The following is a 25,466-nucleotide window of genomic DNA, read 5'->3' as shown; positions in this document are numbered from 1 at the left end:
AAACAGGAAGAGACTTTGGCCAAGAAGATACTTTGGCATTTTCAAAACCTACAGTTCCACTCCTGCTTTATCACTGGGTTGCTCAAGGTCCTCAGGGCCACCTGTTAAAGGGCAATAATCACAACAGCTGCTTCCAGCAATGTTTGAGGTCTGCTGGTGTAGACAAATATCTAAGAGCTAATTATTACTGCACTACTGGATACATGGTGTGAAACAAATCAAATTACTCACCTCTAACCTGGGAGAGAGGGTCAGTTCCCTGTTCAGAGACTTCATGCAGGTGTGGGAAAATAATTCCCCATCTCTGACTTTAAGACTGGCGCTTTTTTTTGTGGCAACTACACTTCCCTACCCCAACCAGAGACAATACCAGATAAAAAACCATTAACATGACAAATTCTGCTATTTCAGCAGTAAAATACTTAAGATAAGTAGATCCTCTTTTCCCTTCCATAAGATTTCATTAAATATGGAAATGGTAGGGAGTGTGTACAAACACCCAATTACAAAGTGTGTTAGGGAAAAAGTTACACTGAAGCAGTATTAAGGTGGTAGTACACTAAAGACTGTCAGGTGCCTTTGAAAAAAAAAAGAACTGATGAAAATCAGCTAAATGACAGAAATACTGATTTTACTGAAATCCATAAATATACTTCCATAAATATAAGCGAAATCATGACAGACTATTATTAAATTTCATACAATAAAATTTAATTTCTCTGCTATTTATGTCAGTTATGATGTGCTTAAGGTAAGATTTCAGGAATGTATTCAAATGAAAAGACTTTAGTTAAAATCCCATAGTGAAAATGACTCAATCCTCATGAATCAGAAAATTTGTAATTCCCACAGCCCAACATCTGCCTGAAGTCTGTTCATTCTCCATGTTTTCTACAGCCTACATGTTGTATATAATCTGTGACAACTATTTTAATTTTGATGGAAAGCTATTAATAAAACACAGTATGCACACAGCAAAAGTGCTGGCAAACCAAGGCTATTTGATTTGCTTCCCTGGCATCTATACAAGGAGACTTGCCTGTGGATGGGGATTGTCGCAGATTTACCTGAGAAAGCTGGTTAATGTCACCAGAGGATGTTTCTAGTTTGCCAAGAGAAAACAAGATTGTTGGAAATGCCAAGCAAAGTAAAGCTCAGGAAGCACAGGTTGTGTGAGCTCTGGTCCCTGCAGCGTGGAAGCAGAGCAGGAGGAAGGCTTGTCAGGGATGTGCTTGTGCAACATCGGGCAGGCAGAGGTATCAGAGGGCGGAGCGGTTGGGGGTCCTGCTGGGCTGCAGCAGAGGAAGCTGGGAGCCCTGGAAAACAGCATGGGGCAGCTGATTTCCTAACACTGCCTGAGGCCATTAGGGCAGCTGGGCCTCATCTGGAGTTCAACAGAGCTGGGGAGGGGAGAGCAGGGGCCTTTCCTTCTGCAGGGGAGAGGAGGTGGCAAGACCCTCCTACAGTGAGCTACTGCCTGGTTCAGCTTGTGCCATCTTGATCCATCCTCCCCAAAAGCCAGGAGCACCAATTCAAGGTAGTAACTCCTTAGGATTTCTGCATTTGATTCTACCCCTAAGTGCCTGGTGCAATTAGGAAGTTGTTAATTTTCCTCCTCACAGTGTAAAAGGGAGGCAGCCCCCAGCAAGCACACCTCAGCAGCAGCAGAGGAGACAGCAGAATGTGCTTTAAATGGGCTCAGGTGTGTTGAGAGGGCTTGAGGAGGTAGCAGAGCCTGGAGGAAAAATAAATTGATGGAATTTAAAGGGAGGCAAAAAAAAAACCAAAAACAAAGAGGAAAACCAGTTTCCCTTATTAAGACAGGTATCTGCCATACCTGCATTTAAATGTGACCAAAGCCAATGATTTAACATGACTAAATTAATGCTCATTGTTTAAGAAGTTACCCAAATAATATGTCTATCCAACATTCCTATATGAGGTCATTTGGTAAAAATAAAACAAACAAACCAACCCCTCTTACTATAGCAAAATTAAGACAAGGTTTTCTTAAAATTCTGCCCATCTAATGCATCAGTGAGCTTGGGAGGATGTGGGAAAGACATTCCATTCTTGAGTTCATTTGAGCCAATCTGGCACAGTGACTGAGAGAAAACAGAGCTGGACTTGACTCAGGAGCTCCTCCCCAATCTCACAAACCTGGTTTTATGCTGCCAACACTGGCACATCAGGGTTGTCCATTGGTGTCCATTGTCCCATATCCAGCAACACTGCATGGAACTCTGCTGGAGCTCACCTTTGTGCACCTAGATGTTTCTAATGGGCAGGAGGTTTGATGTGAGGGTAAATAATTATTTCCATATCCACATGCACACTAATTGTAGCTAGCTCTGCACAGAGCTGCTCAGATTCCCAGAAATGAGCAATCTGCACATCTCTAATTCATTATTCCAGCCCTCAGCTTTCCTTTTACCTGCACCACCCGATGGATACCAGTGTAATTCTTAAGCTGCCTACTTCTCTTGACAACCTTTTGAGGTCTGTTTTGGATTGAACCCTACAGAAAGTTATTATGTACAAAGTGTATATGTATTTAGCTGCTATACCTTTTCCTTCCCCACCACCCTACCAAGGAAGGAGGTTCAATTTGGCAACAGTCATTCTAAGGCTTCCCCTCTACCTCAATAACTTTCCTGCTGTACACAGAAAAATTTTATTTAATTTCCTTAAAATTTGCTGTGGGGCTTAGAAGACATTATCAGAATTGAATCATTTCAAAATTATATCTGAAAGAAAACATGAAATAATAGGGGAATTTCCTAAAATTTAGATTACTTGCATCTCCAGGTGCTATCACTCTCAGCATTCTTCTCTGAAAAGATTCAGGTACTAAGGCACTACCACACATCTCCATTGCTGCTGTGTGTCCTCAAAGCAAGTTTCCTAAACCCACTTCAAGTCTTCTTTGCAGAGGCCCATCACTGAACTAGAAGATTAACCACGAGATTTGCTGGAGTGAGAACTGCCTTACAATAGGGAAGGAGGCCCTCACATTTCAGTCTGTCTCCTAACAAAGACACATGAACAAGGCAATTGTGAAATTCCTCTAACCTGACCACAGGTAAAGGAGGATTATTGCCATCGCTTTTAATAAAACAATTAATGGGCATTCATTTTGGAAAGCAAAACTACAATTACCATGAGCTTCTATCAAAGCAGACAGAAATGGAAATAACAAATGCAAAATTTAAAAGAGCATTGATTTTAACACTGCATCACTTAACTGTGTGGTAAAGGACTCAGGGAAATTCTAATCACTCTTTCAAATCCAGAAGCTAAACTTACAAGAAAACCTTGTCAATTCAAACAAATAATCTTGTTCCATGTGGTCACCCAGGTTTCAAAAGATCTGTGCAGAAACATGACATGGGATGTTTGAAAAGAACCAGAGCTTAGGTCCAGCAGTGTGTAAGTACAGTAAACACTACCCACTTTTAGTCAGGAAAAAAGGTGACTATGCTCCTTTACATTGAAAAAAAAAAAAAAAAGTCTGAAAAGTGGATTGTTACTCAATAACTCTTGGGAGCCAGAACTGCACATTGAGTTGAAGGCTCTGCTAGTAAAAATATAATCAGATCATTCAGTACACCAGATACCACATATTTGGCCTCCAGGTGGGTCATGACCCCAGAGACTTTAAAGGAGAGGAACCGAACTGGAGGATGAGGGAGGGGGTGAGTGTTGTTGTTATGGCTTAAAGCAATTTCACAATTACCTGATAGTGAATGATGAATCTGATGCAAACACCCTCCATTAAGTCAGCTCTATCAAGTCCTTACTTTGTGTTTAACCTAATAATGTAATTGTGTTCTCCAAAACACATAATCTGGCTTCTGATCTGGCCTAACCCCACAGAAAACTGTCTCTTCAAAGGAAAAGAAAGCAAGTTCCTCCACAAAGGCATTGCCAGGCCCAGCACAGCTTCTGTATCTCAAAGGGTTATCTCAGGCAGAGAGAGACCAGGCATCTATTTATGCTGCAGAATAACTGAGCCGGTTGTTTCAGGTACAGCTAGTGGTTTTGATTGTTTACATCATTCTTAGTCATGTTCTGTATTATTTTTTCCCATTAGAGCACCACTAGGATGTATGAACATGCATACAGCAGAAAGGATGTCAATTAATAATGACAATAACAAAAATAAACACTAATTGAAAGTGCAGTCTTCAAAGTCAAAATTCTATATACAGTATCAACCGTAGCATTCAGTGGGGAAGACTTACGAGTGACTCAAAACAAGTCTGTAAGGTGGAGTAGAAGCCTTACTTCATAAACACTGTAAGATCCCCTTTTTTCCCCCCCTCACAGTCTTTTCAACATCTTGAAATTCTCACCCTGTTTTGTCTTCACTAGGGATATTCAAACTCAACTGTAAAAGAGCTTACAATCTTATGTAGCAAGTGACAAATAACTCATTCACAACACCTTTCAAGAAAAATGAATTAGTTTGGATTTACCTTATTTACAGTGCAGTTTCCTCTCATCTTTTTCATTTTATTTTGAATAAAATATTGTTTGCATCCAATACCATCATCTTTCAGACTAACGTTGCCACTACATTGTAATGTGTAAGAGTAATGGGAAAGATCAAGAACACTTTTTTTTTTTTCCTGACAAGGCTCTTTCTCTCATTGCTCAATTATTGGTATCTGTACTTGGAGTATTGCATCAGATTATCTGGGATTTGGACAATTCCTTGGACAGAGACAGAAAAAAGCATACACTACAGAGCCACATGCAGGATGGTGGAACAGGTCAGCTGTTTCCTGACACCACCAAACAGAAAGCAAATCACAAGTGGTCTTAATATGGAGGCTGCTATGCCCTTACTTCTCCATCCCTTCCACACCAAGACTATTCCTACAGTCCTCAGGATCAGCTCACAAAACAATAAACATACTAAAGGTAAAAGTAACACCTGGATGCAGGATGGTGTTACTAAGTTGAACTTACATGCATGAAGCTATCAACTTCAAATCACCCCCAAATGCCTGAATTGCATTTTTAGGAATTTGGTGACCTGGGAGTTTTCAGCTTCAAAGAATAAACCAGCAGTGATGTAACACTGAGGCTGGCAAAGGAAAACCACCAAGGAATAGCAAGTGAAACACCATCTCTTTTACCTAAAGTTTGAAATTCCTCTTCAGCTCTTTTTAACGGTGTTATCCACTGAGCTGTACACACAAAGAGCAGTTTACGACCACAATCAAACACAGAATACACTGAGAGGCACAATGGTGCAGAAGTCCCTGCAAGATGAGCTCAAGTCAAGTTTTACAAAATGGCAGCTCAGCACTTTTCAGTTACAAGTTCAGCACTTGTGTTTATTGCCTAACACTACACATTTTTCTTCATCTTTCAAGTGTTCTGACAATACTTTCCCAGAATCTTTAGATGAGATCTTTTTCTAAGCCTGAAGTTCTAAAACACTATTTTAGAGTTAAGTCTTTGAAGCTGGAATCAAGCTACGTAAACCCAACAACAGTCAGTTCTTCTTATCCCCCAACGGTAGTGGAAGTCATTTTGCAAGATTTCTGCACATGAAGCTTTGTGACAACAACTGTACAGGCCTTGCACTGGCTTTACTTTTCTCCAGGTTATGGCTCTCACACAGGAAAAAAAATGCTGCATTCTAGAGAGGTTAAACTCTTAAAATACAGTGAGAGAAAAACTGGTGCAGACAGCGCACCAACACATTCCTCTAGTGAGGACTGAGGTGATTTAAGATTAAGCATGTTCCAAGCTTCATTTGATGCCATTTCCTCAGAAAACAGATTCAATAAGCAGATGAAGGAAAACATATAAAAGCTTTCATGAGTTAGTTATGTTGATTTAGCCTACTCTAACTGCAAAGCTTTTGGAGTCTTTTCAAATGAAGTTATGAAATGAGCAGATAAGTTACTGTGAAGGTTTTGTAGGGTTTTCTAAATAAATTTGTAAAGATGGAGCAAATCCTTTTATGCTGCGGGGATCTTTCACAGTATACATGGGAAAAGGAACATTACTATGCACCCTTAACAGAAGGGATACGCTTCTCTTTCAATAGAAAAACCTTCAGGTAGGGGAAAAAAAACGGTTATCAACCCACAAACATTGCTTTTGGTTTTGAAATTTTGGTATTGTTAAAAGACTTCATTATTTTAAAGGGAGTATATACTCACACAGTCATGCAGGGATGGCACAAATAAATCACTAAGGAGCACTTTTGAAAACCTCAGCCTGCTTCCTTAGAACATGCCTGCTCATACATAGCTCTCCCCACTTATGCTTTCTGTCCTAAATCAATAGGAGTATTAACCACATTATTAATGCCAGTGCAGTACAACCAAATCAGCAACGATGCTTAATCCTAGCTGTAAGATCAAGGCATATTTTTGCTGCGAAATTTTGATTTTGCATTTAGTTGCAGACATAATAACAATTTATTCTTCTAAGCACCTGAAATGTTCACATGGGCAGGCAGTTATGTGTTTGAATCACCTCTGTGCCCAGCAAGATCATGGAGCAGATCCTCCTGGAAACTATGCTAAGGCACATGGAAAATAAAGAGGTTACTGGTGACAGCCAACATGGCTTCACTAAGGACAAATCATGCCTGAAAATTTGGTAATCTTCTACAGTGGGATTAGAGCGGTGGGAAGGGATCCCGTGTGGAGAGACCTCACAGGCTTGAGAAGTGGTCCCATGAAAACTGCATGAAGGTCCCAACCTGGGTTGGGACAACCCCAGGCATAAATATACGCTGGATGGAGAATGGATTGAGAGCAGCCCTGAGGAGAAGGACTTGGGGATATTGGTTGACAAGAAGAGTAATGTGACCCAGCAATGTGCACTTGCAGCCCAGAAGGCCAACTGCATCCTGAGCTCAATCCAAAGCAGCGTGGTCAGCAGGCCAAGGGAGGGGATTCTGCCCCTCTACTCTGCTCTGGTGAGACCCCACCTGGAGTGCTGCATCCAGCTCTGGGGTCTCCATCACACTAAGAATGATGTAAACCTGCTGGAGCAGGTCCAGAGGAGAGCCATGAGTATGATTAGAGGGCTGGAGCGCCACTTCTCTGAGAAAAGGCTGTGAGAGCTGAGGCTGTTCAGCCTGGAGAAGAGAAAGCTCCAGGCAGACCTCCAGCACCTAGAAAAAAGCTGGAGAGGGACTTTGGACAAGAGCATGGAGTGATAGAACAAGGGAAAATGGCTTTAAACTGAAAGAAGATAGATTTACATTAGGTATTAGGAAGAAATTCTTCACTGTGAGGGTGGTGAGGTACTGGGGTTGGAACTAGATGGTCTTGAAGGTCCCTTCCAGCTCAACCCATTCTATGATTCTATCAATTCATTCAGCTACCACTCTTAATACACAGCAGATAAAATTAATTAAGTATATGAGCAATTAACAAAATAAGCACAAATTTGTTCCCCAAATAATGAATTCAAAATCAGTAACTGTTCCCAAAGCCAAGATATTTTAATTGAAACTTTGTTATTTTTATATACTTTTCATATACATAAGTGTTCAGCCACTCACTGACAACACATTCTGTTAATACACAGATCTTATTGTAAATTAGCTAACAACTATATTTAGTAATTACCAATTAAAATGAGCTATTCAGAAGCATCAGAGACACAAAATCTATTTATGTAGTTTACAATAATCTATGAAGCAGACTATCTTCTCAGATGCACCAGTTAATTTAAAGCTTTGTTTCCAATGAAGATTTAACGTTAATTTCAATAGAACACTGTCTAATACTCCACCATTAAAAAAAATTAATATCCATAACTGAGAAGCTCAGTGAATGGTCTTTCTAAATAAACACAAGTCTGTATTTGTCAGCAATATTAATGCTGGTAATTATCACTAACTGCTGACTTTTATGAATTATGTTTTTGTTTGGGGCTTTTTTCCCAGTTGCTTCTATCCTGAGAAATTGAAAGGGAAAGTCACCAATGTTTCAAAAGAGCCATATAACGCCATAAAAAGAAGCAATCACAACGGCATCTCAGCTGGCATTGCTTGTGAAAATGAAAGGGATGGTGATCCATCAAGCATTTTAGGACTGGGCACTTGGGAGCTGAGCACTTCACCTACTATCCCAGGCATACTTTGAATGTCTTACCCATTAAGTTTGTGACCAACGCTTCAATGCAACTGGACTAACAAAGACCATCATATAAAGCTAAAGATATTGAAGTAATTTCCAACCACTGAGTTTGCTCAACTTGTGTTTCATTTTTTTCCTGCAAATTTTCTCTACACCAGTTCTCCTGATCTGCTTTCAGAACTCAGTACTGTAAGAACATGTTCACCTGCCTGGTATTGCCTTCAATAGGACTATGGAGTAGGACTCTGCATTATGGCTTAGCAAACCCTGTATGTAAATTATTGTAAATCCTTAGGCCACTAGGCTGCAAAATTTTAAATTTTAAACATCACAGCTTAAGCTGTTTCTTTATTGTAGGCAGAAGGTACTATTTGTATAGGAACTTATGCTCAACACTTTTAAAGACTGCTCACCAAGATGACATTACTTGATAGGAAAACAGAAAGAAAATTCACTCTTAAGATACAGAAACTAGAAGCTAAATGTAATCCATTCTGACACATCTCAACATCAGATTGTACAGCATGAGCATTAAAAAGAAAATCCTTGATAAAGATCATTTCAGATACATATAACTACAATAAAAGTGTTTTTCTCCATGTTTCTTTCTTTTTTTTAAAGTTTTCTCATGGGAAAGTGCTGCTAAATAAGGGAGGCAAAGATATTTTTATTGCCAAGCAATAAACGAATTGCTATTCATTTTGCAGAGACATTAGTGGTTCTGAAAGTTCTCAGTTCTCGAAACACATACAAACTGACACTAATAAAAATAAAACTTTCTGAATAATAGGCATAATGGCAGTACAGATTACATTGGCCCTTAAAACTTTCCAAACAAAGATGACCCAATTCTTCACAAATATCCACTTAATATTTTCTTTTTCCACAGTATTCATCTTATCTGATGCATGTTCTGGTTTCTGACAGCTGCAACACGCTAAAAATAAAGCACTGGAGTAAAATTTTGTTGACTTCAACTTTCCATTGTTGCAAGCAAACTTTTTCCCCCCTAAAGTTGGCTGAGCTGGAGATGTACCATGGCACTTCTTCAAATATGCAACTTGAAAGTAATTTCAGTGTTACCAATTAAAAAAAAAAAAAGTCTCTGCAGCCAGAACATGTCTATGACTCTACAGAGGATAACACCCTGCATCCAAGTGACTCACACATGGCATTTTCCCCTTTTCCTTCACCCGTAAAGTGCATAATTCTGCCAAAAGCACCATCAAGTTTTGTTCCTCTCCACCTTCAGAAAGATTATTAAATAAACCCCTAACACAGATTTCCACATTAAAAAAAAAAATCAAGAAGAAATAAACTCAGCCTTAAGTAATTAAACTAGCCTTCACTAATGCACTTGGAGAGAAGGTTAGGTAAGTTGTTGGTTCCTCACATCCTCTGAAAAGGACTGTTTTTCTCTCTAGATCCCCATCTGGAAACAGGCAAGCCTGAATAAGAGTCCTCCTTGGTTTTACAAGCTTAGTCATCCCGAAAGAGGAATCAGCAAAGGTGGAAAAGAGCCCCTCTCCTTTCACAGACGGTTGTGTCAAAATGTTTGTCAAGTTCCCTCAGAGCTCATACCTGCACAGCTCTTCCAAAAGTACCATTTTCAAATAAGTCAAAATGATCATGTGTCTGCTCTTTTGAACTCAAAACATGTTTTAGAAAGGAGCAAACAAGATTTTTCTTACCTGAAGCCCCCATGTTGTCACTAGATAGAGAGGCATATCTAACACTTCTGCAGTCACTTTTAGCCCATGATGCAGAGACAAGAAAAAACCAACACAGCAAACCCAGCTGCTTTCATGGCCATTTCTATGCAAAAAACAATGCCCTGAATGGACAAGAAAACCCTCTATTGGGTCAAAACCATAAAAATCAGCTTAAATACACAAGTAATGTCAATTTAATATCATTCAGACACTTTTTGCAACTTCCCTGCTGCTGGGAAACTGCCCAAATTTCTCATAGATAATTTTAGTGGAAATGAACTTCCAAGTGCAGAGTGCTTTGTAGAGTTCTTCCTTTTCCTTTTCTGCAACATGTTTGTCATGTGTCAAAGCTGACTCTGCTTTCTCCCCGCCCCAGAATACCACAAATTCTTCTGTAAAATAAACAAAGTTCTGTTCAGAATCTCTGAAATTACCAGAGGCCACCCTGATCAAAGCTGCACATCTCTGTTGGTCCATCTGTAATATCCCTGATTTTAGATAGGATGAAAGTTGCAAGAAATGGGCAATCAACAGAACACCACTTGAACACCATATCCAAGGATATAGCTAAAAAAGAAGAGTCTTCACATCCAAGCTACCTTTTCTAGAAACTTAGGAATCTCAGAAGTTATTTGTGGGATAAATGTCCACAAATGACATTTTTATAATGCCATTTAGGTCTAAAGAAAAAACCCATCTTTACTCAAAACAGAAATCCAAAAAATCAAATCGCATACTATTGACAATTAATAGGAGAAGGAAACAATTTTCAATTTCTAATGCTTGTATTTTTCTGTCATGCAACTCATCAGCCACTATGATAAACTGACGGGGGGGATGGAGGGAGGGCTATGTCTTGCAGGAAGAAAAAAATGATAATAAAATAATTGACTTGTTGGAGACATTAGCTGCGCTTCTCCACTTTTCTCCCCAAAATCTTAATGATGCTTACAGGCTGGAATTAATTTACCTGCAACATAAACATGCTAGCACAGGCAATCTTGATTCCTAAAGCTCCTATTATGGTTTAATGAGTTAACAACAAAGAAAATTCACAGGTTCTATGCATTCTTGATGGTATGCATATAAAACATCCTGACACTCAAGAAACCAGTGCTCAAAATATTTTTCTGTGACTGGTGCCACAGCAGAATCTAAATACTATGCATAAAATTCTCACTGTGAGCTAAAATCCACTTAAAAAAAAAAATCAAAAGCCCAAATACCTGATAAATAATCAGTTTATAGATACAGAACAAACTTCTCCAGTAGATGAGGGGAAAAAAATATAATAACACATCTAAACCTATTTTACATACTCTGAGTAGTTAAATTCTGAAGTTACAAACAAAATTAAGCATTACAGCTCAAATATGTACTCCTCTAAGCAGTTTAATTATACACATACAGCACTTAAATCCACATAGATAGATATGTAAAACGTGATAGTTATTGTCTATAGGGATAAAGCTGAAAATAGACTCAGACATCTCATTGAATTCCTACAGCAAAAGCCAGGCCAATCTCATTGATAAATAAATCACTTAATCCTTTCTTCATTTGCCATTACCCTATTGCAAAAGCATGAAGCTGAAGCCTAGAAAGTCAAAGCTAAGACCTGACCTCCCATCTCTATCCTATCTGGCTGCTCCCTTGTGTACCCCTCAAACACATGCCATCATTTCCTGATGAGTTTAGAAGGGGTTATCAGGAGAATTTCAGAACATGTGTCAGTTTTGTGGCAACCTGAATGCTATACAAACATCTTCTGTGTTTAATAGGCAATTTGTATTTAGTAGGTTTATCCATTCCCAACTTTTATTTGTTTAAAGGTGCCTTAACCTTGACATAAATCAATGCTAAGCACCTGTAAGGAGGACTTCTGAAGAGTTTAAAAATTAAACTCTACAAAGAGCCATATTTTGCAAAATAAAAGCCAAAATAAGCCAAACCAACTTGTCAACTTCTTTGCTCACTTTTTCCTCCCCTTGAAAATTATGCAGTTTATTCTTTTTCACTCTTCTTACGGAGTTCTTCTGAAGATCACGATGAAACACCAGGCTAGTCAGTACAAAAACGCCACCACTGCTGGCTCCCAAGTACGTTTTTCTTCCTAATACAACCATGAGTGTTTGCGTAAGACAGTAGGGCCAACGCGTCAGAGGCCCCGGGTCGTGCCTTGCAGCAACCCCCCCTTCCAAAGGAAAACAAAAAGCACTTTTCTGCCACATGCCCAGTCCTTCCCCCATCACCTCTGTGGTGAAGACAGCCATTATTACATTTCCTTTTGGGTTATTTACAAGGTCTTGGCTCTGACATTGATTTCTTATCTGTTTCTATGACAAATGTTAAGTGTTAATAAGCTGTCCTTTTAAAGAAAGATAATGCTAAACAAATTATAGGAATTAATTACCCCAAACCTATTCTTTATTTTTTTCTCATGAGCATTGAAACAAGAACCGTAAAAATTACTCAGGATCAGAAAAAAACCCCACACTTTTTTTTCAGCCAATTAGTAAGTGTTAGCAGATTAAAGGAAGTTACACTTTAAGCCAGGCAGTACCCTGCAAATCTAAAGCAAATTTGTCAGGGAATATAGAATAACCAGGGAGGCACAGCTCCCTAATGAACGGGTTTTTTAAATTATGAGTGAAGATTTATTTTTTACTTTTTCAGCTATTTTGTTCATGGTTTAAATTTTAGGATAAAAGGTGAAAGTTTCTGAAATCTTTTCAGTTACAGAACAATTAAAATGATAAACATTTGGGATCCCGAAGTACACTTCTACTCTAACTGTCCTTTCAGACCTGCATTGACTGCACTATAATAGCTGCCAACATTTGGTAAGGATTAGCCTTTCATTTAGACAAAAGCAAGCATTCCTTAGCTAAATCAGCACTTTTTGCCATCAGACTCATAAAACCTTTTCACAACACAGATTTTCAAGAGAATCCTTTAGGGTTTTAGGATGCTGCTCCTTTTACTAAGTAACAAAATACACCCCAGGGTGTCTCATTGACCGCACTCAGCTGTCCTTTGACCTCTGCAATTGTTTAGCCTAACTTCGGGGCCACAGAATCTGCCTCCCCCCTCCCCCCCCATCAAAAAGGCTAATGTTGCTTCCTCCTAGCACCTGGCGAAGCAAAATCCTAGAGGTTCCCCCCTCTTCCAGATTTATGCCATGTTCCAGATGTTGCCAAAATGTTCCTGCAGGCAGGTTTTGGGAGCCCACAAGTGCCACTCAGAACCTGGGCTGTGGCCATGACCCCCTTGCTCCGCTCAGGGCTGCCCTTGCCCCAGGGATACAACAGGTCATAAAGCAGGAATAGATCTTCAGCCTTCTGGGTACGCTGCCTATTTAAATGCAACAAGAAACTATGTGAGCCCAATATTGTGTACTGAGGCAAGCCTCCCCCCTCTCAGAAGTCAGGAAAAAAAAGACGTGTGAGAATCTCAGTTGGAAGCACAAATCTATCCCAATCATTACAAAGATCTGCATTCTTCTTCCCATTTGTTTTAAACCCTTTGAGAGGACAAATAAACAAACAAACATTCACCCTCCAAGTGCATAAAACATGTATTTAGCTAGTTGCTTAGGTATTTGCAAAGCCTCTAAGTAAAACAGCAGAAGAAAATTGTTACAGCTTCAAAAGAAGTGTCATTAAATAATGAAGTTGACCTCACTTTGGGTATATAAGAAAAAAATGGAAGGACAAATCAGCCCTCCGTTGAAGGCTTTTTGATTACATGAACTGGATTTCACGATTTTTTTTTAAGAACTTGAACATTTTACACACCTGAAGCAAAAATAAAATCATTATTTACAGTCTACACTGCTCCTAAAATGCAGTCAATGGAAATGAAAGCAGAGATGCTGATCACAAACATACAATGTATTGTCTATTAGGAAAGGCAAGTACGGTACCTTCTCAGATTCCTTTTAACCTATTTGAAATGCAGTCATGATTAAAGGATGCAGCTAAGAGTTTGTGAAGCCTTGCTGCAAAGTTGTTTAAAACTCCTTTACACCTGAAAAATAAAAAGGGAGAAAAAAATCAGAATGACTCATGCCAGAATATAGTTTAAAACAAGTCAAAAAACCCTTCCTGTGGAAACCTGGTCTAGGGTGAAAACTGAACTGGGGTGAAAAAAGGAGGGCCAATGACTTAAAAAAGTACATTTTTCTTCAGAGGAATACTTGGTTGAAAGTGCTTGGTTGCTTCTCTATATTCTACCAGAAGTACAAACTTAGAATTAGCACTTTTTTGGCACTGAAGTCACTATATGAAAGATTAAGCATTTATCACATTAATATGATAAAATTAACCGTTGCAGAAACATTTTAAAAATATTATAAAATAGATGCAATTATTTTACTACTGGTTTAAAAAGATGGACTAAATGGATGAGCAGTTACCTACCCTGAAGACCAATGTTCAAAATGAAATCAGAATTAGCTGGTTGCTCTCCTATCCGGTTTTCCATAAAAGTATTGAACTGACAACATTACTAATAGAGATTGCATTTTATAAGAGCAAATACACCTGAAATACCCCAAGGAATGGCAGAAATGATGTAGCAAGCAAAAGAATAACTCCTAAAATACCTAGGGCTGTATAGAACAGTAATAAACATCAGGAAAAGCTTTAAATTAAGTTATCATTGAGTGGACTTTGACAAGACTTTCTTAGGCAGACAAACTGGTTTGGTTTCTCAATAGCAACAGACCATATTTTGCAAAAGATTTAAAGGAATTTTCCCTGTTGCTCACAAATGGGATTTTAAGGCTTAAAGCTGGGACTACAGGCACAGGCCTGCTGTCAAAACCGGAACGCAGCTGTACACCCAGAATTCAAACTCCAGGTTTTAAAATTAAAGGCCTTAAAGCTTCCCGCCCCCTCACAATTTTAAAAATCAGCCTGTTTAAGAGAGCAGCTGTAACCCTCACCTCTGGCTCAGGGAAGGTTTTGGGCAGGATTGTTGTGTTCTGAAGAAAGGCACTAAATAACTCTATTGCCAGGGACCACCGATGCTGCCCGGCGCGGCACATCCCCGCCACGCTGGCAACGGGTCCAGCACAGATGGACAACAGGGACAATGCACGCAACTCCCGACCAAACTGTAGGGCTCTGCACAGTCTTCAGCGATTGCAGAATGTCAGTAATCCAATTCCAACAGCTCCTGGCTCTGAAATTGCTATTTTTCAGACACGTGCTGAACATTTCACCTGCTAGTAATGACATTTTTGTATTTTCTTCTAATTACACTCAAAGCTAAGACCTTTGGCCCTAGGCCACAGACCTCTATTCAGGCTGCACACATTCTCTTAAAGGCCCTGAGCCTTTGTTGTCACTCTGGGTCTTTCATCTATTATTTACATCCATTGAGAAGAGAGATACTCCACCATTTGTGAAGCTTTAAAGCTTCTAATCATCTTAATTTCTTTGCCTTTCAACCAGTGCTTCCCCTTATGGACCAATGCCAACAGTGTGACAAAATAATTTTTCAAGCCAAGATCCTCCTGGACCCTTCCCAAACCTTGACACACACTGGGCTGTAAGTGCCTTTTGTCCTTTGCTGGCTGCTTTTGCAAACACAGACCTTTGCTCAGCTTGGGGGTGGGGGGTATGGATCTGCTTGTCAGTGCATTTGAGGGAGTTTTCTTGGAGTTTATGTGTTTTTGCACCACTTTCTCTGCGTTAAAAAGTCTAACTCAATTAGTCCAGCTAAATCAGAGATGCTGCAGAGAACCTTACCTCTTTTAAAAATATTAAGTACCTTCTGAAATACCACCAACTATGCATTTTAAGTTTACACTTTTTTTCCAAAAGCTAAACTGCTGCTATGCTGCTTTGGCTTTTATACTGGTACGTGTCCACTCAGAACTGACAGATTATCACGCAATACTTAAGACACACAAAATATCATTAATATTTCCTGATTACTGGCAGCATGAATTTGCCCTAACCTTATAACACAATGTGACAAAAAATTTTTTTTCATCTTATGTTCAGGTCATCTCTTTTTTATCCTCTCTTATTTGCAAATGAAGTAGGAAACAAATAAATAGCATTTTTGCCAAGATGCAGAAGATCTCTTCAGAATTCATCAGCCACCAGTCTTCATTTCCAAGACCTGTGAGATCTGCTAACATGATCCACATCTTGGCTCTTTCTTCCACTATGGCTTACTTTTGATTTCCAACAGGGCTTCCTTGTTGTCTGTCCCCTCTGAAGACCCCCAACCCCCACGTCTTTTCTTATTTTTACCATTTGCTTCAACTAGCAGTTCACTTGAGACTCATCCATCTTACAATGCCTAAAGTGACAGATGCTCTCGGGAATGACCATACTGTTGAGTGAACAAAAGATAACATCACCTCTAGGAACTCGGGGAGAAATACAACTTCAACCCTAAGACGTGGTTATCCTGGCAGACACAGCACCATAAACCTCTCTCAAGTGAAAAAAACCCCAACCAACAACTGTGGGGAAAAGGAATCTAACACAATTAAAAGCCAAAAAAGAGTATTCTTTCTATCCTAAGCCATAGTTAGTGGTGTTGATGGCCTTTTTTTTTTTTTCTTTTTTTCCCCCCTAATACCCCATTGAAGAATTTTGTAGAATTTACCTGTGATAAAATCGAGATAATAGAGAATGGAGAAATTTGACACAAAAACTGTTTCAGGACCCCTACAGACTTGAATGGAGGAAGAAGGCACTTTGGAACAGCTTCAGCAGAAGGTCACACAAGTCCTTTGCCAAAACACAGACATTACCTTGTTAAAATCTACACGTCCTACAGACCAGCTGTTGCTCAGTTAAATTCCACAGGAATTCAGAATCATTGTGCAAGGCTGTGCCCTTGACAAATGCATACTGTAACCAGAGTAAGATTACTTTAATGTCACAGCTGCTTGATAAATCTGCAAGCTGCAAGTAGCAGCCCCCCAGTGTTTTGACATTTGAGCATTTAAAAAAAAAATTAAATTAGAATGATAGATTTTCCAGCCAACACCCACATATTCAGCAACAGAATGATGTCTATTCCTAAACAAAAATCTGCCCTCTGTGCCTGTAAGACTGAACTAAAAACTGCTGATTTGAAATATACCCAAAATGGAATGGGACTTGTTGAAGAGTCCTGGGCGGCGCTAGAAAATATTACTTTAAAAAGGAAAGGTCATATTAGCTTCTCCCAGTCACATATTTGCAAAAGTGACACCACAAATGCTGAGAATCCCTTCTCTGCAGTGAGATGCAAAGAATTTCCCTGTTTCTCAGTAAAGCTTTAAACAGCATCTCATGTTCAGTTTTCAAACACTACATGAAAAAACCATCATTACAGTACACGAGACTGAGAACATGTGAGTTTTACAGACGTAAAGTTAGAGTTGTAAAATAAAAGACCAGGATTGGGGGCTGGAAAACCCCCAATTACACTCCTGTCCAGTGTAAAGTCAGGGAAAAATCACAACATGGACTTCTTAGGACTTATTAATTGATTGTATTTAGCCACATTTATTAATTTGTGATGAGTAATGATTTTAGGTCCCTATTCTGATGTGAAATGTTTCTACTGTGCTCTCACAGCAGACCACATCAAACCACCAGACTGTAAATACAGAAGTATTTAAATACACCATTTTAAAATACAGGCCATTTTCCCACAGTCTGCCACTTTGCAATACCATTTTGGACATCCAACACATAGAAATTAAACTAACAACCAGTTTGGTCCTTCCTAAAGAGGATCCCAACTCTGGGCCTCAGCCCACCTTTAGAGTTCCTCTCCCATTCTGAGTCACCGAGTGATCTGACACTGAAATCTTAGATAAAATCCCATTCAGTTGGGAAGAACACGAACAGGAAACTCTACAGAAGACCATTACTGATACATGATTGAAAAAGTTTTATGCAACACTCTGCTTTCCACCTCACATCTCAGCAAATGGCAGGGTTCAAGGCATCCTGCAACTACCAAGAAAAAAAAGCAATGATAAAATTGACTCTAGGAGATGTTCAGTGGTATCTGAATCCACTAACTCCACTGTACCATGAGTGTCACCATGTCCAGAACAACTTTCTGGAGCTCCTTCCAACCCAAATAAATCAAAAAAGCAAATAGTAAAGTCTCCACTTAACATCCTCACAGGAAAAAGTCTTGAAAATATATAATGCTTTCACCCAAAATACTTGAAGATCTTGGCATTAGATATGGATGAAAGAGTCACAAACTGCATCCTGCCTTGTAAAATCTGTACTCTGCACTCAAATGGGCATCTTATCAAACAGCCAGCCCTTACACATTTTATCTCCAAATATTTATCACAGTAGAGAGAAGTGTTTATAGTTAATATGCAATCCATCTTCTGCAGGCTGCTTCTTTTAAACAAGACAAAATGTGAAGTCAAAAACTACTAGAAAGAGTCCTGAACAATAACTCTGATATTACAATCATTTTGCTGGAAGAGACAAGGTGTAAAATAGATTACTGGAGTCAAACTCCCTATGGAATAGGGCAGGCCAAGGGTACTGATCCAAACAGCAATGAATAGTATCAGAACTGTCAGTATTAAAGTGTTTGATAACTCCAGACTGCATTGAAAATCTCTCATTTAATGAGAGTCACATTTTCCAATTGAAGCTGAACATTTTTAATGCATGTATGTAAAGTCAGTCCTCATTCAACGCAATTTTAACATAGAATGATTGAAATATTGGTATTAAACTTACAGGTAACTTCTGTCATTGCCATTAAGTTATTGACACTGAAACATGACCTTGAAATGACAGCTTCATTAATGCAAGTTTTACCAGGGAAGGTTTCAAAAAGCCCTGATTAAATTAACTACTTTTAAACACAATAGGATCAATATGTATGCAGAGAATGTACACCCCCATGGCAAGTTCTGCTTGCTTGATTGATCAAAAACAAAAAAATCCTGTGGCTTTCCAGATCTCAGCTGGTGCCAGAAATCCACATAGAAAAAAAAATCCATCTAAATGAAACTCTGAAAAGCATTACCCTTCACCAGTCTATTTGCACTTCAAAAACTCCTTAAGTCCTTCAGCTAAACCCCAGGGTTGAACCATCTCAAAAATGAGAGGGGGATGGCCATGATTTATCTTCCTTCTGTGCTCTGGACAGAGCTGTAAAATCTGCCTGCTGGTGTGTCTGTGTGCTACAGGCTTCTTTTCATGAACCTTGGATATTTACTGGTTGTAGAAATAACTCTGCCCAATTCCTTACTGCCCTTTATCTCCTTCAATCTGACACAGTACCATTTATAAAGCAAAATTTTGATTTTTGGGTACTGGCATGTAAGCTGATGAAGCTGAATCAACAAAATGGCCAAGCATCTGAAATCAGCATTTTAAAGGAAAATATAGCAGATCTTATTCATACCTGTAAGGACTGGCTGTTGCCTTAGTGAATTTGTGCTCAGGGATCACTTGTTTAAGCCTATCCCTTATATTTACCAGTATCAAACACATTTTTAGCAATAAGCTCAAATAATTTTCCGTTTGTAGATAATCAATGTGTTCGGTCATCCAGGATGCATTTTCCAGGCCTCTGTACTTCAAGTTACATTACCAATAGAAGGAAAATGGAGATTTCATGGGTCACAAACTTCTGGGTCACAAGGACCTTCAGTGCTGCTGTCAGCCTGGTAAAACTCAATCGATACACTCTTGCTTTCTATGTCCACTATTAAAACCTGAATTACTACAGGGCTTTTTTTCTGAAGCAAAAATACCAGTTCAACAACTTTACTGACATTCTTTGAACAGAATTTAATGCTCTGATATTCAGTTAGTATGTTAAAAACATAAACACACACATATAATTCAAACATAAATCCTACAGCACCAACACCGCAGAAGAGCACAAAGCAAGGGCACTGAAACATGTTTGTGTACTTCAACTTTCTAAAGCTTTCTTCTACTCTTAAGACCCAACCCTATAAACCTCATATCAGTGGCACAACTCTTATCAGTCTAAATTCTTCAGACTTGGGTAAACAGATAGACTTGCTCTCATGGTAAACAACAGTAAGAATAGATTCAATATTACCTATTTTTGCATGGAAAGGGCCCATTTCTTTCCAAAGTCTTATTCAGATTTTGCTTTTATCACAGATTTTGTATCTTCCATTCTAGAACAACAGAAATGGATGAAAATTTTTTAATGAAAACATAAAAATGTCCACCTCCTGCCACTGTAGGTTGAGTCATAATTAGACTAGAGTGAAGCTTTAAAAACATTGACATTGTGCTTGTTTTTGTTCAAGCCAAATACTGGCCCTAACAAAACTGCAGGACTAATCTGTAAAAAAAAAACAAAAAACAACCAACCCTAATCACTCTATTAATCCCCACTCAAATCCACAAGGATACTTAAGTAAGAGGTCGTGGATATAAGAAGGAATGGCATCTTACTCAGCATCTGACATGCAACTCAGCTTAACTCCTCAGAGTCTGAAACTCTCCTCTGCTTCAGAAAAAGAGTCAAAGATGTTTTAAGAATATATCCTCTTTCGTGTACACAATTTTCATATTAAAAAACCCTCTACAATATAACTTAGGTTTTTTGCAAAAACTGTAATAGAATATTTATTTGATTATGTCCTTCACTGGCTCAAATTTGTAAGACTGGGCTGAGGGTGTTTATAAACTTGCATCTTCTCCTGGTATGCTTGCAAAAATTTATGATTCCAGCTGCAGCCTCATTAACAAAACACTTCAACTTCCCCACATGGGCAAACATTTGCTATTTTAATAGAGTTTTCATGAAGGTAGAAGTTTGTCTCTTTTTACCACATCCCCTATTACCAAGAATAAGCTTTGTATATTATTTATTGTAATAAAGAAGTTTTGAGCATTTTGTAGCCATCTATTTTTTCCATACTTATTTACAGTTCCTGAGAAAATCCCAAACGGACACACTAGGATTTGGTACTTCTATTTCAAGCAAAGTGAATGTCACCACACTACCAGGTAAACCAACTGTAGAAACTGAAGTCCAAGCAGACAGAAGAAAAATACCATAAAACAGAAAAAAAATCTGGGAAAACAGAACACCAATAAGAAATACCCTGTGGATTCATTAGCAACCAGGGTGGCAGGCTTTCCTCTAATTCCCTTTAAAAGCCCATGACTACCTGCAGAGCCTGGGAGTGCAAATCACATTAGTGGAGCCACCAGATGACCAAAGAAAGCACTGGAGGCCTGGTGAAACCAGTAAACAAAAGGCAGCATTCCAGCTGAATGCCGCTGCTAGAGTCAGCATTGTAAGATGCTTGGATCTGATAACCCAAAAACCAGATTAGCTGCAGGCAACAAAAGAGTAAAATGAGAAACAAAGGGGTCATTTTGACACATGAAGAAATCATTTCCATTAAACCATCTTGAGTTTACTGTGTAGTTATAAAAACTGCTCCTACTTGAAGTGACATTTGAAGCAATGAAGCTGTGACAGTGCAGTGTCTTGGAAAAGCTCCTGAAATAACACATCCCTGAATGCCATATAATTTAAAGAGGCAAACTGGCCTCTTTGTCTTTGAATTTTTATGACATTTTAAAGGTCTAATAATGATTTTTAAATCTGTTGTACAGATTTCACTTAGAAGACCTAACATGAATGGCTAGCCTCGACGAAAAGAAGATTCATTAGTTTTATCTGTATTTAAAAGTCTCCTGCAGAGAATGCACATACCACAATATTCTTGTGTAATTACATTAGAAGGTTGCCTTCTCTCCCCAGTCCCCATCTCCTCACATGAGTGTCTCACTTACTGTCAACATAGGAAAGGGAAGAATCACATTATATTCCTTATCAGATGCTTAAAACAGGATTTTTATCCTGAAAAAAGCCTAGGCACACCATAATCACGAGGACCAAACTGCAAAACTCAAACACAAAAATCTGTAAGGGAATGTAGACACAAGAGGGAGAGAAGTCAAAGCTTTCCATGCTAAAATTGGAAAGTTTGCCACAATTTTGTCTTATACAATTAAGAATTCTACGTACTCAAAGCCAAAATAAGTATTTTTCTTTCTTCACAAGACAGTTCATTGTCCTGCTATGAAATATTCATGAGCTAGAAGAAATTTCTGAGGAAGACTGTGGTATACAGAGAGCATTTCAGCTTGCTTGCTTTGCTCTCTGCATCTCTCATTTCTAGCACACAACACAGAAACCTGAGACATGGTGAGGGAACAAGGCTTCCTGGAACACCACATTTCTTCCTCGGTTTTTGCACACATACAGCAACTAAACCTGTTAGCATCAGTAAGGATGGGATCTCACATATGAAGCATATCTATCCACAGCCAACTGATTCCTCTCAGTGACAAGTGCAGAGAAAACAGACCCAGAAAAATATGTCAGCAGAGTCTGGTGGGGACAACATAAAAGGACAACCTGCAGCTGTGTCCAGATACAAATATATGGTATGCACTGACCTGGAAATCCTGCAATCAAGGCTCAGTGAAAGGCTTGTCAGAAAAAGCTTTGCAAACACCTTCTGCTATTTGGTGACTTTGTCAAAATACAAAGCCATTAAACACATCTGAAAGGGGAAAGATGTAATGCAGGCCTCTATTTATAGAATATGGCCATCTCTGGGGACATCTGTACCAACATACATCACAGCCCAGAAGTCCAATGGTATGGAGTAGATACTGTGCACACGTGGTTTTCCCCTGGTTCCAAACCATTCTGCTCTGGAGTACTACCATGGCACCCATGCTGCTTCTAGTATTTTTGCCACGTACGGGACCCAAGAGAAAAAGGTGGATGGGCAGAAGATAGACAGAGTTGAAGCCCCTCTTCTCTTACTGCTCTTTAAAAGTATCTTCTTATCCAAAACAACATTTAGGCATAAATACACCTTTATAAATTCACAGAAGGAAAATGTGAAGGGTGTGATGATCAGAGTCAAGAAAAAAAGAGATTTCACAAAGAAATATGACTTGTAGCCAAAATGTGCACACATATGTGCTGTGTAAATCTAGGTGGAGGGGAAACACAAGATACTGGTGTACATCTGGCTTGTCTTGAACCCTTATACTGAGGAGATTCAGCCTATCATCATTCAAAGGAACTTGTGCTTGTATTTATAGCAATCAGCCAGTCCGAATACAAAGATGGATGCAGTAATCAGATAAATCACATAAAATGTAATCGCATAAAATGATCCACTTCAATGCAGTTGGCCTTTATACTGCAAAGAGCAAACAACATGCCTGGTAGTCATGAACAGTTAGATTATGATTAGTGATTTTACACAGTATCTTTCTAATAAAAATGTCAGAGCACTCTAAACAAAGAAGCTGATCAGAATATAAAAAACTACTTTAATATGAGTAGATCCCATGTTTCAATCACAAATAGCTTGTCCAAGCAAGGTTATTTATTTCAAGTTGTGTTGCCCAAGTTCCCCCATCACTAAGATATTCCAGAAAAACAGAAACTCCATCAAGGCTTACTGTTTAGCTGCTGTTTCTGGTGCAGAAAGACACAGTATGGCCAGACCTTCCTAAAACTGCTAATGTTAAAAGCTTTCCTCTCTTTGAGGAATTCTAGTTATTTCTACATAGGGCAAGCACCTGACTCACAAGTCTTCCCTTAGCTGGGAATACCATGGACCCAGTTCTGGGCAGTTGACTGAACATGTGGGAGGTAGAGGAAACTGGTTTCTTGTCCCTAAAGTCACTCAGCAGAGCTCGCACAAGGTCTCTAGAAAGACCCCCACATACACAAAAAAATGGATGGGCTCCTTATAGACCTGATAGGAAAACCAGAAACAGATCAGGGCATCTTCACTACTCAGGCTGACCTACATCCTCTGTGACTGCAGGTTGAGTCCACATCTTTTCTCACATCAAAACTGCTTTTGTTGAGAAGCTCTCTATATGAAGACTTGCACAATGCCCAGAGAATTTCCTCGAGCAAAATTTTGGACCACAAATATCGGACATTAGAATAGTTATCCCAATAGAGTAAAAACCATTCATAGAGAAATTGTATCTAATCTAGAGACTGCTTGCCATGCTGGAAGCCCAGGAATATTTACAAAAGTGGGTATTGAAGCATTCTACCTCAAGGTGGGAAGAGAAACCAAGCTGCTCTTTGAACAATTAAAAAAGAAATGTAGCACAGAGAAAGAGACACACGAAAAACGCAAGACTGGGAAAGAATACTGCTCTGCATTCACAAGGATAAGACAGTTGCTAGTGCTTTTACTCAGTTCTTCTGCATCTTCAGTGCTCTGGCACAAAGAGAAAGGAAGAAAAAATAGCCAAGGGAAAAAAAAGGCCTTTCAGAAATAAGAATTTCATAAGAAAAGTAACCTTGTCCTTTCTCACAGACTGAAGCAGAGAGATCTCATGAAGACTCACAAGTAAAGGAAAGATCATCCTACTTTTGAAGTACAGGAGGGGGCAACAGATAGAAACAGTGATAAGGAACTTTCTCTGCTTGTGATTACAAACCTGAGAGAGTCTGATAAAGGTGGGCTAAGAAGGATAATGGCATTTTCTTCTCAAGAAATCATAACCAACTTACACTGAGCTTTCTGAATGGAGCTGACTTTCCTATAAACTGATACAGGGCTCTATTTTTGTCAGGGTTTCTTTAGAAACTACCTCAAACTGAAAAGCCAGTACAGAAAGATCCTGAAAAAGGCACTCATATTCCCACCAGTTGATTGTAACACAATAATCACAAGTGTATACCAAAACATATATTAAAATAATCTAATCCTTTCTACAGCTCTTATTGGCTCTGAAATGGAAGTCCCCCATCTGTCCTCTTCTTTCAAGGGAGAAGTCTCCATTTCTGCTAAATGTATTGGTTTTCAAGGCCATACCCACACCCCGATCTATAAAGAAAACAAAATGCTTTGATGGAGTGAAAAAGAATCTTTCCACAGAATTCAATGGGAAGACAATTTTTTGCTCCTCACTTAAATGTACTGTTATTGTACAGGCATTTTCAGAGGGCAGGTAGTGTAAAAGCTATATAGGCAAAAAAAAAAAAAAAAAACTGGCTTCAATGCCTACCACCCTTGAAATTCCTAACGTGACAACAAGCAGTACTTCCCCCCACATCCTACATGCTTCTGGTGCCTTCCAGAAAGCCCTTTTATCTGATCCTGCAGCAGATCTGAATGCCGAGGACTGAAAGTACTGCACAAATGACAGAGAGTTGGGGAAAATGAGTGATTGAGTATAGAAAGAAACAGGAAATCAATTCTCAGAAATGCTATCTTTGCTTCAGTGCTTCTGTTTGGCCTCCTCCTTCCACACTTGCTCTCTGTCCCTCACCAGCTTCCTATTTTACCAGCTCTTTTCCTAGCTACCCACTACTGAAGGAAGGAAAATTTACCAAAATCATCTTCCCTCTCATGATGCATTATGTGTCTGTCTTAAGAGTACTGTCTGGTTTACCCTGGCCTACACTTGGCTGTTCTCTAAAAACACAGCAATTCTTTCTTTCAGCCTTTTTTGCTTCCCCAAGTATCGATTCTCATCCCATCTAATGACAGGGTTTGAGAGAAGAACATTTTTCTCACGGAAACTCTGAGAAAGCAACAAATCTGAGAAAGATGGAAATTACAGTGTATGAA

The 25,466-nt window shown here is 39.1% G+C and overlaps 1 protein-coding gene across 14 annotated transcripts in view; it reads right to left on the bottom strand.

The window, feature by feature from the left end:
* Positions 1–25,466, bottom strand: part of GREB1L (GREB1 like retinoic acid receptor coactivator) — a 132,558-nt gene that overhangs the window by 63,514 nt on the left and 43,578 nt on the right. For 7 of the 14 annotated variants that reach the window (XM_069004575.1, XM_069004576.1, XM_069004578.1 and 4 more), the window contains exons 1-2: positions 1,068–1,274; positions 232–348 (exon numbers count right to left, since the gene is read on the bottom strand). The exons of 1 other annotated variant lie outside the window; for it this stretch is intronic. In XM_069004575.1, the coding sequence (XP_068860676.1) occupies positions 232–276 (45 nt within the window). In that variant the 5' untranslated portion in view covers positions 277–348; positions 1,068–1,274. Of the gene's footprint in view, positions 1–231; positions 349–1,067; positions 1,275–13,757; positions 13,862–19,909; positions 19,994–25,466 lie in introns of those variants that run through there. 6 more of the 14 variants (XM_069004581.1, XM_069004583.1, XM_069004582.1 and 3 more) reach the window with 3 other exon arrangements.

Source organism: Aphelocoma coerulescens, chromosome 2 (assembly GCF_041296385.1).
Source record: "Aphelocoma coerulescens isolate FSJ_1873_10779 chromosome 2, UR_Acoe_1.0, whole genome shotgun sequence".
Classification (NCBI taxonomy): domain Eukaryota; kingdom Metazoa; phylum Chordata; class Aves; order Passeriformes; family Corvidae; genus Aphelocoma; species Aphelocoma coerulescens.
Note: the sequence above shows the minus strand (reverse complement) of the source record. Positions and strands in the feature narration are given on the sequence as shown.